The sequence below is a fragment of the Lotus japonicus genome, chromosome 1 (genome assembly GCF_012489685.1).
Source record: "Lotus japonicus ecotype B-129 chromosome 1, LjGifu_v1.2".
Taxonomy (NCBI): domain Eukaryota; kingdom Viridiplantae; phylum Streptophyta; class Magnoliopsida; order Fabales; family Fabaceae; genus Lotus; species Lotus japonicus.
In genome coordinates this window covers 44,304,185-44,319,405 of record NC_080041.1, presented here as the reverse complement: position 1 = coordinate 44,319,405, position 15,221 = coordinate 44,304,185, and the positions used below count along the sequence as shown (strand labels likewise).

The window sequence follows — 15,221 nt, the reverse complement described above, 5'->3', positions numbered from 1 at the left end:
TTCTGAATTTGGGGGTTTTTATTGGGAGTTGGGTTTGGGCCCCCTATGGGGTTCCGCGCCCCACCTCTTTTTTTTTAACCCATAAATGCCCTACGGAACTTAAACTTCCGTATTCAATAAAATAGAATACGGAAGTTAAAATTCCGTATTATAACTCTGACAGTCATCACCTTTTCCATCATTACTCCTCCCTCTACCAACCCCTCCACCATTACTCCTCCGTCACCAACCCCTCACCAGCCCCCTTAACCCCCTCAATGCCTCCAGACCACCCTCTCTCTCACCCTCTCCTACCTCACTTTCATCCTCACTTCCATTCTTCCTACCACCACCACCAACTCCTTCATTGGCAAGCTCTCCACCATTGGATGCAAAAAGATAGCATTTGAGGTAGTGTTGTTAGTTGTTTGTTGTATGTTGTTAGTTTAAGTAGTTGAAGTTGTTAGATTAAGTAGTTAGATTAAGTAGATTAAGTAGTTAGAATGATGATTTTCTGAATTCTGAGATGTGTTAAAATACAGAATATAAAGTTTCGGAGTCTATACGAAAATTAATATACCGTATTCAATACGAATTATAAATTTCCGTATTCAATACGAATTATAAAGTTCCGTATTCAATATGGATAATAAAGTTCCGTATTCTCTTCTAGGGATGACAGAATCATTTTTATTTCATGAATCCCAATTGATTGAAGTTGGATTGAACAATGCTCAACCTGAAGAGGTGCCACCACCAGCATTTGTACCCCCGTGTATAAGTATAGATGTCTCGCATTTATTTACAACTGATCAGGTATTCTTTGAACAGATTTTTGCATTGTTTTGAAAGTGTAATATATCAATTCTTATTATGTCTTGATCACCCTTGTTTATGCCTTGTTTGTGTGTTGGGTATGCATCATTGAACAGATTTTCCCTACCCGTGATGATCTTATCAATTGGGTTCATGGAATTGCGATTGAAAATGGATATGTTGTGTTGATCACAAAGTCAGATAGCGGTGGGAATGGAAGCAGAAAAACTTATGTCATGTTGGGGTGCGAGAAGCATGGTAAGTATGTTCCCTATAGAGACCCTGACCTTGTTGAAGGAACGAGAACACAAAAGACAGAATGTCCTTTTAGACTAAAAGGACGACCTATGAAAAATGGCATAGATAGAGATTGGCGGCTAAAGGTGATGGAAGGTACACACAACCATGAACCAGCTAGGTCACTACTTGGCCACAATTTTGTTGGTCGTCTAAATTCCGAAGAGAAGGAGCAAGTGGAAAAAATGTCAAAGAGTTGGGTTCCACCGAGAAAGATGCTGTTGACTTTGAAGGAAAACAATCCTTTAAACTTGACTACCATATCTCAGATTTATGGTGCTTGCAAGAGGTTAAGAAAATCCCTCCGCGGGTCATTGACAGAAATGCAACACTTGTTGAAGAAGTTGGACGGTGACAAGTACGTCCACTTTGAAAGACATGAGCCTGGATCGGAAGTCATTAGGGATGTATTTTGGGCTCATCCAAATGCTATCAAACTGTTCAACACATTTCCATATGTAGTGATTATGGATTGCACATACAAGACAAACAAATATAAAATTCCATTGCTTGAGATTGTTGGACTGACTTCCACAGATAAGACATACTCCATAGCCTTTTGCTACATTGTTAATGAGGGCACAGATGACTACGTTTGGGCACTGGAGTGTATGAAGTCTCTATTAGCTGATCAAGCCATGTTGCCTAAGGTGATTGTTACTGACAGGGATCTTGCCTTATTGAGTGCTGCTAAGCGAAGCCTTCCCAACACCAGCCATTTATTATGCTTGTGGCACATCAACAAGTGTGTTTTGGTACAGATGATTTTGCTGAATTGGTTATGGGGAAGTGGGGAGAGGTGGTGGATGCTGCAACAGTTGAAGAATTTGAAGTTCAATGGATGCAATTGTTTAATATGTGCAAGGACAAATACAGCAACTTTACCTCCTATTGTTCTACTACATGGTTGGTCCACAAGGAAAAATTTGCCAAGGCATGGACAAATCATGTGATGCACTTTGGAACAACAACAAGTAACAGGTACAAAAATTATATGAGCTTAATTTATGCCTTGTTATATGTTTTTCATTTGATAGATTGTTTACATTGGAGAGTTAATAAGATATCTGTTTGTTGTTTGCAGGGCTGAGGGTGCACATGCCAGTTTGAAGAAGATGTTGCGGGATTGCAAGGGTGACCTAGCCACTTCTTGGGATGCGTCGCATAGTTTGACATGTAATCGACATACTGAAATATTAGCATCGTTTGAGCGCAGTATTCACAGAATTGATCACATTTTCATGTGCCCATTTTACACAAATATTAGAGGATTTGTGTCAAACAAATGCCTGCAGCTCCTTGATGCTGAACATATAAGAATGAAGTCCTACGGCCGATGCGATTGCTTGTTGAGAGAGACTCATGGACTGCCTTGCGGTTGTGAACTTGCAGGTCACCGGTCAACCACTCTCTTGTCAATTAATTCTATTTGTTATTAAAAGTGACACTTTTGTGAACTTACAGGTTATGAAAGAATTCCATATGAGGCAATTCATCCATTCTGGAAGAGACTGAGTTGGGAGCATGTACCTGAACCTGTTGCAGATACTATCAGCAACCATATTTGCGGCATGAACCATGGAGATATGCAACCAGAAGTTGAGGCATTGACACATTATTTCAGTTCTTTGGATACTGGAGGGCAGAGTATGGTAAGGAGGAAGCTTCAAGCTATCTATTGTCCTGAAAGCAGTTCACTTTGTACTCCTGAGGTTCAGATAAGGTCCAAGCGCACTCTTAAGGCGAACGAAAGAAAACCACCCAAGGTTAAAGCAATAGGATCCTTGACACGAGATCCTTCAGGTTTTGAGCATGTTGATAGGGAGATCAAAGAGGCAAAGAAGGCTTCGCAACCACCAAAGAAGAAGAAGCGTGTGAAGAAGTCTGATACAAGCTATTTCATGGGTCATTTTCCATCCTTTTTCCACCCATATATACACACAGTTCAGAATGTTGAGGACGATGGTAACTGTGGCTATAGAGCCATTGCTGCATTACTGGGACTACCATCAGGTGAGGAAGGTTGGTCATGTGTTAGGGAAGCGTTGATAGACGAACTTGAACGACACAGAGGATTGTATGATGAAATGTGGTCCAGACATGTGGTTAATGCCTTACATTCTCGACTCACTCTTCCTCCTGGTCATTCGGCTACCGAGGATAAATGGATGCAACTGCCAGAGATGGGATACCTTGTAGCAACCAGGTTCCAAGTGGTTTTCATATCCATCTCTTCTCAGGGTTGTTGGTCATACCTTCCACTAAGAGGAGAAGGTCCACCTCCTGTACATCGCGTTATAGCTGTTGGTCATGTGATAAATCACTTTGTACAGGTATTTTTTTATTGCGTACACTAATATCCAGTTTGTGAATTAATTTGTTGTATTTGTAAGTTATCTAATTTTATTGTTATTCTCTATAATGTAGCTCCATCTAACTCCTGGACATTCTATGCCGCCAATTGCTCTCCAGTGGGAACGGTATGTTGATCCTATATCAGTAAGCTGGTGCGTCCCATATGTTACACGTTTACACAGGTTCACATCAGAATTCGAAGCTTGGCTTGTTACTTTTGGTGTTCCTCTTAGTCACCAAAGCAATGTAGACATCACCACAGACTGACACCACACTTTGTGTAATATTCATTTGTAAACGCTCTGTAATATTAATCTGATGGGCCTTGCCCTTATGTTGTTCATTGCTGCTTTTAATAATAGTAATTTGATGGTCATTGGTATATTGATGGGCCTTATGTTACTTATCTTGCCTTTCATTATTCACGGTGTAGTTATACAGGTTATTTTTCATTATAAGAGTCTAAACATAATAGGTGGAAATAGAAAGCGTGATTAATATAAAAAGAGTCCATACAATGTCGTCACATGTCATAATATAAAAGTACACAAAAAAATATACAAATATACAGTCACTCGCCCCGACCCCTACTGCCACCCCTACCGCCACCCCTCCGACCTCTAGGTCCACGAGCTCTGCCTCCACGAGCGCCCTCTGCAGGTGCACCCTCTCCACGGGCTCTGCCTCCACGGGCTCTGCCTCCACGCGCTCTACCTCCACGACCTCTGCCTCCTGCAGCTCCAGCTCCTCGGACAGCAGCAAAGGCTACTCCCTGGGTACCGATGAATGCGCTGGATCTCTTAGTGAGGGATCGGGCATGCGTGCCAACTGCAAGAGCATCTGGCACCTCCAGTGACTGATCCAACAAGTCCACGGCCCGACGCACAACCGTCTGCAAAAATAATGTACATAAATGTGAGTGTACAAATAAAATATCATGAACAAAAAATCACAATTGCATGAAAAATAAAATTCAAACTTACCACAGCACTGAACTCCTCCCTCCTATCATTAGGGATGATGAACCGATGGGACACACCGCCATACCACCTCATGTACTCCTCCACAGCCTCTCCCGAATGAGTAGCAGGGATCCCCTGAGGAAGCAGGTGCGGCACAAAATCAGCATAGGCAGCATCTGCGGTCTCAGCAAGGGACCCAGTCGTCTGGATCTCGGAGGGGTGTCGAGGGACATCCTGGATGTAGCCAAACTGGCGCAGAACCCTCTCTGGTAGATGTCGTCGAACAACACGGCCAAATGGCGTCCGGATGTAGCCAGAATACATGGCCCTCTGATCCCGTGGTCGATGAGCCCGATGGTCCTCAAATGGGGTCCATATAATGTCATCCACCGTCAGCTCATCGAGCATGACTCGCCTCTCATCGAGGCCTGCATGCCCGACCCGGGACGTAACCCACCGCCGCGCCCTAGGCTGGGCCTGCGAGTACTCCGGATCCGCCCTCCGGATAATGACGCGATCAGAAAGGTACTCGTAGGCCCATCCTAGCAAGAGTGAGCTGAAACCTCCCATCTGGGCCGTCCCCCTCCTGAACGCTCGATCAAGCTGGTCGTACAACGTAGCGAGCGCAATCGCGCCCCACGCGTACTCGGACACTCGACCGAGATCCTGCAACATACCTATCTAGTAGACGGTCGTGTGGTATCCACCGCTCTTGCTAGCAAAGAGCGTCGCGCCTAGCTGGTTCACCAGCCAAATCCGTGCAGCGTCCTCATATCGGTGCTCTACAATGAAATGAATTGAGTTAACAGTTTATAACAATACAATAATAATAGATACTATTTAATCAAGTAATAATTAAGACATACCCTCCAACGCAGCATCATACAGGGTCTGCAAGACCCCAAAGCGAATAGTCTGGCTCCTGTTCTTATCAAACTCAGCATGATAACGAGCAACAGATCCTCCCATCAACTCATCACATAGCGCTGCACACTCGTCCCTCTCCCCCCTCCCAGGCGTATAGAACCTCGACCCCATGGGGAGATGGAGAAGAGCCGACACGTCGTCCAGGGTGATGGTCATCTCCCCAAACGGCATGTGGAAGCTACTAGTCTCCTCATGCCATCGCTCCACAAGGGCCAAAATGAGGCCTGCATCTGTCTCCGAGTAGCTGCACCAGGGTAGCTGATGAAGACCCGTCTGCTCAATCAACTCTCGAACCCTCCTGTGACTGTCTGAATCACCATCACAAGCAAGGTTCCAAACCTTCCCCCCAGCTGTGGCCACCCTCAAGTGTCGACGGTCCACATACCGCTCGTCTGTGCGTAGGAGTGCATGCCACGTCCAGGGAGCCTTGTGATCAGCATAATGCGTGAGAAGCGACAGATCAACAGGCCCCCCCGGAAACGGCGGCAACCTCTGGATCAGGTCCTCCTCGCCACCCTGTGCCTCTGGCACGACATCAGCATCAACATCAGGAGGAGGAATACTATCCTCGTCATATGACCCCTCCTCGTCGGATGACTCCTCGTCGGATGACTCATCGCCGGATGACTCATCGCCGGATGACTCATCGCCGGATGACGACTCGCCGGATGACGACTCGCCTGATGACTCCTCGCCTGGTGACTCATGGCCAGGTACCTCAACCATGGGAGACGGCGGAGTAGGAACTGGATCAGTAGGCTCAACTGGAGCTGGAGCTGAAGCCTCTACCATGGGCGACTGCATAGAATCAACTGGAGCTGGAGCTGAAGCCTCAACCGCCTGAGAGGTCGCAGCATGATCGCCGCGCCGGCTAGAAGCATGTAATCGCCGGTGTCTATCCTCTATAGGCCCCGCATCCTCACTAGCTCAAGACCTCTTTCTGTTCTTCATTCTCACTATATATTCAGAGCAAACATTTTCTAAATAAATTCACTGAATAAATTATACTCGCTCAATTACTAAATTTCTCAATTAAATCTCTAAATAAAATCACTAAATAATTCACGATGTTAATTATAAGTTTAAAAACATTTTATAAATTAACTAAGCTAATTAGATTAGGTTTTATAAATAAACTAAGCTAATTATATTAAGTTTTATAAAAACATTTTATAAATGAAGTTTATAACTCTAAACAGACACCAAATACGGAACATTAAGTTTCATATCCAATACGGAACATTAAGTTTCATATCCAATACGGAACATTAAGTTTCATATTGAATACGGAATATTATGTTCCGTATCGAACCAGAACTCCATTAACGACATTGCATGATTGGAACTCGCCCCAAAGACCAATTTATACAATTTCAGCCAACCTAACATCTACTTAAGCATAAATCGACTATCCTAGGGTTGAAAGATTCCATAATTTCAAGTTAAATGGTGAATTCAAGTTGAAATCCAAACTTACTTACCTCTAGGTTCAATGCAATGAATGGGGAGAATGGGGTTGATGATGGAGACGATGGTACCCTGTCCAGATGATGATTGAAGCAAGGAGAGCGTCGGTCTCGAAGATTGCAGAGCAAGGGTTGGGAAATGGGTTTGGAGCGCTGAAATGGGTTTTGAAAAAACCCCTGTCGATTACATAGTAATATAATACGGAACTTTATATTCCGTATTGAATACGAAATTTAATATTCCGTATTCTTTTAAAGGGGGGTTTTTCCGTAATTTCCCCACTTTAAGTGGGGCGCGGAGCCCCATAGGGGGGGCCCCAAACCCAACTCCCGTTTTTATTCTTTTTGGTCAAATGAATTTGGGGTTTAGAAACTGAAATATAGACTTGGGCCATTAAAATCCATAGGCACTTTGTATAGTTTTTTTTTTCAAACAAATTCGGGAATTTCCGTCATTTTCCGTTATTTCCGTCATACCGCCATGGAAATCGCGGCCGCCATGGCCCTGCCATGCCAAACCGTAGCGCCATACACTTTTTGTGGTGGCATGTTGAAAATCCGATATGGAAAAACGTCATGGCGCCGCCATGGCCGATACTGATATTTAATAACACCGGTTCCAATACGTGCTTCAGTGGAAATCTATCCATTGTCAAGATCTTGTGCTTAAACAACTTTCATACATTCTACTCTAGAATACCCTCAACCGACGCTTGATATTGCTCAAGGAAATAATCTCGGGGTATATTATTACCATCGTACTTGGCAGCTACCAGCTAGCCAAGATCATTGCGGCTAGTATGCAAGGCTAATCAAAAGTTACTTGACGTCCACTAAGTCAATTCACACCCCACCCGGTAGCGTCAAGTTCAATAATCCAAAAAAGATTGAGATACAAAACACCTGTATACGAATCCAATAATTTCCAAGACGGAAGAAAGATCGGTCAATTAGAATCAACACAAGAATTCAAATTTCTTAGTTACTCGCTCTGTCGACTAGAGGCACAAAGTTTCATACCAAACTCTCCAAATTTTATATGTAAATTCCATAAATTCTCTAAAGCATAATCAGTAAGCTTTTACTCATACTATGTTCAACCACATTGCCATAGTATTAAAAGCTAATCCATAACTAAACTTTTCACAATAATATATCAACCATAACTAACTTTTCCACAATAATATGTCAACCAAAGAACCAATGTTATTTCTCCAATATTGATTTACCAACCTCGCCCATGACATAATATTAGGAAGAAACAAAATGGAATAATAACATCACTTACTAAGGCATCAATTTCCAATTTTTGTATGGAATGAATCATAAGCATAACATCAAAATTTAATAGCAATTCACCCATATGTAGTTCGACGACCCTCAAGCCGAAGTTCCTCATAAAACATGAAACCCTATATCTATCATACATATGCCTTCACCTACAATCAATTTACAAAGCACAAAGAAATCACAATTGTAACCTAATGACAAAGAAATCCAAAGTTCAAAGGAATTAAGAAACCCATACAGCCTACAATTTGGTTTTTGCGCGTTATTACCTCTTATGGGATGAATGATCTTCAGCGTCAGTTTCTTTCCACCTTGACCGTGTGGACTGGAATGGAGAGCAAGTTCTAGGGAATTTTAATCAAACGCTCACAAATGTTATTATTGGTTAAGTGGATAGTGAGAGTCGTGATAGGTGAAAATTGAAAGTGAGAATTAAGAGATCTAATATTAAAAGAGGGTAATATAAGGAAGAAAGAGAGAAAAGATGCATTGGTTTTGCAAAACAACTTATATTTTGGAATATAGTACAAACTCTAAAAAACTTCATTTTGGAACGGAGGGAGTACTAGATTTTGTACTTTTCGGTAATGTGCTTCGAAAACTTAAGTTTCTAAAATAAAGTAAAAGCATAAAAGCATCATATACCGGATTCTGAAAGCCAGTAATATTAATTCACACTCCAGGATTCCAGAAACTCCGGTATATTTTTAACTCAAATTAAGAAGTTAAAAATGCAAAAATGTGTACTATAAATTAAGTTTTCTAAACCTATTTTCAAACTTATGTTGCTGGGTTCTAATTTTCAGTACGTTCATAATGAAAATGTGTAGTGAAATGTAAATTCCAAAAAAACAATTAAACATAGGGTATCTTAGGAAATTACAACGTGAATGGATGGTGGGATTTGGGGTGAGGGTGGTGTTTCTTACAACCCAAAAAAACTTTTCCCCCAAAATTATATTGCATAAGTCATGCAGGTCCTGAAGGGGACTCTAGCAAACACAAAGACCTGCAAGATATCTATTTGTCCAAATACCACGATTGACATAGGATGCAATAATTTAATCCAAAATATGTGAATTAAAAAGTAAATCATGCGCTGATGTATAGCATTCCATGATCTTCATGAACTAGTACAAACAAATTTCTCTAGTATAACTACAAAAGAGTACATACAGGGACAAAATAGAACTGGATAATGGATATGGTTAGCGAAGGGTTTGTCAAAGAAGAATATAGAGAAGCAAGCTGACCAATTTGCTTCTAACCTAGATATTGACTCTGGCTAGCTGGTTGAATATTATGAAGGGCAATTAGTCGCTGGCAAATTATTTTACAAAATATACAGAAATGCCTATAGAGACAAGACGATTCTGCAGATCAATGCTCATTCTTATCTCTTGCCTTCAATATTCCAAGTAGTGGTGGTGATGCGGGAAGCCTATTTGTCGGGTTTGGAACTAAAGTAGGAACCTGTGTATGATACATACCTAACATGCTAGAACCTTCACCCCCATCAGTAGGATTGGGCGTCATGTTATCATTCTGAGGTCGCTCACAAAATTTCATTTCCTTGAGAACATAATTGTCGTCATGAAGCTCAAAAGGAGAGCTGTGGAAAGAGAGAAGAAAAAGTAAGCATACATATGAAAAAGAATTTGAACAAAATAAAGTTTTAATAAGAGGCTATGAGAAAGGCATATAATACATTTCTCAAGAAAAGCTCAGTTAGACCATAAAATGACCAATTGGTGTTTGAAAATATGACCCTAGTGAATAAGGAAATTTTCACACTAAGACAACATAGGACAAGATGTTGCCATCATGATTCTTTCAGGAAGAATACCAAGTGACTGAAGCCTTTTACCTATTAAAATCAAAATGCACAAGTTGCATGTCTTCTGATATTTCCATTTCAACAGTTGCATGGGGGCGAGTCTGCAATTTCCGAAAACCAGAAATTATATTAATTTAAAAGTAATACCAGCAATTCATAATTCAATTTTATATTATACATCTACACACACATATATGTATATATTTGTGTGTAATTTAGTTTCTTCATTTCTTTAAAAAAATAATTCTTTAAAAAAAATGATGAACTTGCAACCATCTTAGAGCAATCATCATGAATCTTCCATAGTAGTGTCAGAGCTTCAATAAAATGTTTAGAGGGACCCAACTAAAATTTTAATATATAATTAACTATACACTGCCAGCATAAATAAATTGTACATATACATCTTATCAGGCTTCACCATCTCACTTGCTCCTAATTGTCACAATTGGGAGTTATCTTTCAGTTAGGTACTTTGAACAGAATCTGGGTTAGATACCCATATCTTGTACTATAATAGCTATGAACGAAAAAAATAATACAAAATTTTATTTTCTCAGATTCAATACACTATGTTTTCTCTCAAATTCTATCAAACTTCTCTTCTTACATGTACTGCCTAACATAACCCATGTAAAGTGAACTCAACAATTAACAATGTAAAATGATATTATCTTTCTAATGTGGGGCATATGATAACCATAGCAACAACATTTAATTTTCAGTTAACAAATTCTAATGAATGTCACATGAAAGGTGAAAAATTATTTCTAGTGGTTAGATAAGAAGCTGGAGTGAGATGGTGAAATAACTATACACTGCCAGCATAAATAAATTACACACTGCCATAAATAAGTTATTTCTAGTGGTTAGCTAAGAAGCTGGAGTGAGAAATAACTATACACTGCAAGCATAAATAAATTATAATAGATTTATGCAACTCAAATCTCAAGCCAATCATCTATTCCTTGCTAGGAACTTTGAACTTGAGACATGCAAAATATAAGATTCACCGTACAAAATGAAGATCAAGAGGAAAACTTGATAACCAATTAAAAGTTGACAAACTATAACCAAAAACAGGAAACAATGAGATAATAGTGTACCTGCACTAAAATAAAAGGCAGAGATACACCACCACTTGGAGCATTTCCTGAGCTATATAATTGCTCATTTCGTTGTATAAGGTTCTGAAGACCTATGTACTTGATAAAATAATACAAGAAGTTAACATAAATAAATTGACCATTATGGAAAAAAATCATTTGTTAGGGCCTTCTCTAACCATGTGAAAATGCAAAATGAAAAAATAAAATATATTCTTTGTGGTTGTAAGCCAAGCCCAGGAGTACATTTTACAGATTAAATCAGCTAGGGCGAGGGGTCCTTACTTGGTCCTTCATTTCTTGCAAATAGGCTCTTTTCTTTTCAATTCTATTCCTTATCCCAAGACGCTCTGCCTGTTGAATCAGTTCTAGTTAATAAAATTATCATTTACTGTATTTTCATATTAGATAAAAATAAACAGATCATTTAGGTCAACTCAAGACTGTTTATAAACCTTTAGTTCTTCCATATCATTCAAACTAGTGCGAGGAAGACCTCTCCATTGTATTTCCTTCTTATCCTTAGAAATAATATCCATTGCCATGAGAACATTCAAAGCATCATACACCCTTCGACGAATGTTTTTCTCATTATATTGTTGCTGAGAAATGTTGACCGTGAAAAATGTAAGTCCATCACAATCCGTGGATAGAGGATATTATTAAAATTATTTATGCGAAGAAAGTAAACCTGATCAGGGGATAAAGAGTTATGGCTTGGATCAGCAAATTCAGTCACAAGTTCATCTGCTACCTACAACATAAAGCCCATCCACAATGTACATCAAGTTTTAAAAATAAATTAGGACTTTTTCAACAAGATTCAAAGAAGGACCTGAAAATGCATATGTTCTCAGCAGTTTTGTTTTGTAGGCTTAGAATAGTATCTTTAGAATCATTTCCTAACAATACAAATGAAAATAATTTTTCTATAGCCAATAAAAGACAGTGTTCACTTGCTAGAGCCCGTAAGAAAATACAGGGAAATGACCATGTACAAAGTGATATAACTTGCACAACCACAACCTCAGCTCCTATCCTACATTGTTTGAAAGTCTAACTAGCTTATAGATCCAATACTATAATTTTTCTCCAATTTAATGAATCTGTAAAAAAGTATCAGGATGGTCATTTTTCCTACTGTGGCATCCATGTGCATATGTATTTTCTCACAAGTAGTTAACAAACCGAGAATTTAATACATTCAACTTTTGGAAAATCTAATCAATATAAAAACAAGCATGAGAAGAAAACTTCTCCCTAAAATTATATTATCCTGTCTCTTACCCTCAAATTACATTAAATCCTCAATATATAAGCTTCCATTAACAATAGAAACAGAAGAAATGAAATGTAGAGGAAGCACAAGCAGAGTCAATATTGTTGTTCTCGAAGAATTCCTAAATGAAAACATCATATGCATCTAAGAAGTCAGGTTGTAACTCTTATGTCTGGATTATGGTTATGTCTCATAAAGAAGAAAATATGAATGACAGATTGAAATGAATATAAGCACAGGAAATTCTAAGTATGATTCCATTTTAAAATTTATAAGCATGCTCTTCAATGGACTCAATTTAGATTTAGTACACTACAAATTAGAGCTCCAAACATGCACAAACAAATGCAAACATATTGACAGAAATATATTAAAAATTAATTAAAACACGCACTTGTTATATGATACAAATTTATTTATGTGCATTGACTATATTATAAATAGAAGCCAAATTTTAATTCCACTTCAGCAAAAACTAACTTAAATTATCTGTCTAACCTCATTGTAAGTTGTTCTTCCCTTGCTTTCTACCTTCTCACACACTAGAGAAAGGCAACAATAAATAAGAAAAAAAAAAACAATAAGAATAGTATCAATAACCCTTTTTTCATAAAAGGACAAACTGGTCGAACCTTTCATACTAAGTTGGCGGAGCCCCCTTCCACTCTTATCACCTGCAACAACACGTTGGACTCTCTTTTTCTTCTTGCTATTGTTCAAACACTCGGAATGAGTATCGATCAATAAAATGTAATAAAAAACATTTAAAGAAATTGTGAAATAGCAAACAGAAATGACATGAAATGCCAATATTTTATCCAAAAACTAATTATTTTTTACACATTTATGGTAGTACAAATTATATAAAAAAAATAACATGAAAAATACTATTATTGTCTTCCAAAATCCAAAAACAATAGAAATTTAACCTAAACTAAACGCCATATGATCCCTCTATATAACTAATAAACAATGAAGGATCACGCGCTTACCACTACGCCAAAACCAATTGGTGTTAGTGAGGGCGCAACGTTATTTCCTTATAACGTAGCAGACAACGCCCCGTTTCGAACGCTACCTAGCAGGCAGGATGCTGGCCCACCTGGACCCAACAATCCCCCCCCCAGCACCTGCCAGCCAAACTAGCTGCACAGCATGCCTTCCGTGGGATTCGAACACGGGACCTGGCTCTGATACCAATTGAAGGATCACGCGCTTACCACTACGCCAAAACCAATTGGTGTTAGTGAGGGCGCAACGTTATTTCCTTATAACGTAGCAGACAGCGCCCCGTTTCGAACGCTACCTAGCAGGCAGGATGCTGGCCCACCTGGACCCAACAAACAAGCCTCTCAGAAGATTTCGTAAGCACACTAGACACACACACAAATGATCTGCGATCCTTGAATTTACAATCTTTCACCCCCAACTGATCCTAAGTAAGATCTCAATCTTGACAACATTGCACTAGACTATGTGTCACCAATCAACAGACCCATACAAGATATTGGGAAATAAAAATGTGAAATACCAGAATATTCATTTAAATCTTTACGTTTAAGATAGTGCTACAAATGCCTTAATCTCAAAGAACTTGACATTCAAACAATAGGAGAGGAAGACAAGTCATGTCGAAAAACAAAATTACAAGAAAGAGTGATCTCATTCTCTCAAAATATTTAAAAGTCTAATTCTTCCATCAAAAGGGTCCTATGGGAAATGAAAGAATAAAGGAAATGATCATTGCATAAGAGAAGACTTGCTGAATATTTACCAGTAAGACTGCTAACAAAGAGAAAGTTCTCACACAAATGTTGCAACCGCGATGTATAAACTAGTAACAGGAACCTTACGAAGATTCAAAAGAGTTCATGAGATACCTGCCTCATAATTGTGTTTCGTAAAACTTTTTACTTTTCTCATCTGATCTTCAATAAAACTTCATGGCAGATATTTAATAATTTTTTTAAAAAAAAAACCAAACCCAAATCCATTTTCATTTGAAATAGTATATCATCGGAAATGAGAAATAAACTGCCACATCATAAAGAGAAAATCCAAATGTTAAACCGCATCACATCACATGAACTAGCACAAGCTCAAGTTTAATAGAGAACTCACGCAACTGCACCCTGTGATCCAACATCATCGCCACCATGTATGTCAAGATGGTTTAATATAAGAAAAGTGTTGTCACTAGCTGGTGTTGCCATTGTCTGTTCGCTCCGGCTGGATTGCGAGCCAACACTTCTGCTTGTTGACATTGATTGACCAGAAAATGTAGCTCCACGACCTGGAAGCTGCTCCTCCTCCTCCTCTAGATATGTTTGTTGGGGTTGTGTTCCCATTGGTAAGTTCTTTACCTTCGGGCTTGGCACTAGATACTAATATGATAGAAACTGAATTCAATTGAACATGAGCTTTGAGATATGCCGAAAGATTCCCTGTTCTCAAGTAAATGAATAAACCATTGGTACTGTCAATATCAACATAAGATAACATATAATAATAACAAAAAGTATGAAAAAAATTATGTATAAAATTAAAGAGAGCACAAACTCCAATAACACATGTTTCACAAGATGCTACCCTCCCCAGACTCTCATAATAATAATAGTTCTTTTTCTGTAACTTCCAATCGTCATTTGGGAATAGGAGAAATTACGAAATCAACGAAATTTTAAAAGACAAAAGCATTATTCAAAACAAAATTAAGAAAAAAATATATTTGCACGCACTATCAACAACCAAAGCATAGCCAAGCAGATAAATAGATAACTAAAGCTATGAGCACTCACAAAAAACATTGTGCAGTTCAGTTTGGTCCTAAGATGAAGAAATGGGGAGAGAGAGAGAGAGAGAGAGAGAGAGAGAGAGAGAGAGAGAGAGAGATTGTTCATGTAGAGA

At 39.1% G+C, this 15,221-nt stretch overlaps 3 protein-coding genes across 3 annotated transcripts; 1 reads left to right on the top strand and 2 right to left on the bottom strand.

Annotated features, from left to right (window-relative positions):
- Nucleotides 1-1,801: 1,801 nt before the first annotated feature.
- On the top strand, nt 1,802-3,464 carry LOC130729482 (uncharacterized). Its single transcript, XM_057581284.1, has 3 exons — nt 1,802-2,073; nt 2,177-2,484; nt 2,557-3,464. Exons 1-3 carry the CDS (start codon nt 1,817-1,819, stop codon nt 3,447-3,449), a joined length of 1,458 nt encoding a protein of 485 aa, XP_057437267.1. The 5' UTR covers nt 1,802-1,816; the 3' UTR covers nt 3,450-3,464.
- A 1,610-nt stretch (nt 3,465-5,074) lies between these two features.
- Nucleotides 5,075-6,062, bottom strand: LOC130736421 (protein MAIN-LIKE 1-like). The gene is made up of 2 exons (XM_057588260.1): nt 5,276-6,062; nt 5,075-5,191 (listed from the first exon to the last, which is right to left on the bottom strand). The coding sequence occupies exons 1-2, from the start codon at nt 6,060-6,062 to the stop codon at nt 5,091-5,093; spliced, it is 888 nt and encodes a 295-aa protein (XP_057444243.1). The 3' UTR covers nt 5,075-5,090.
- A 3,410-nt stretch (nt 6,063-9,472) lies between these two features.
- Nucleotides 9,473-14,723, bottom strand: LOC130731851 (transcription factor-like protein DPB). The gene is made up of 10 exons (XM_057584048.1): nt 14,436-14,723; nt 14,074-14,076; nt 12,947-13,023; nt 12,813-12,856; nt 11,727-11,789; nt 11,491-11,637; nt 11,321-11,389; nt 11,036-11,134; nt 9,960-10,030; nt 9,473-9,704 (listed from the first exon to the last, which is right to left on the bottom strand). Exons 1-10 carry the CDS (start codon nt 14,660-14,662, stop codon nt 9,473-9,475), a joined length of 1,032 nt encoding a protein of 343 aa, XP_057440031.1. The 5' UTR covers nt 14,663-14,723.
- Between the last annotated feature and the right edge of the window lie 498 nt (nt 14,724-15,221).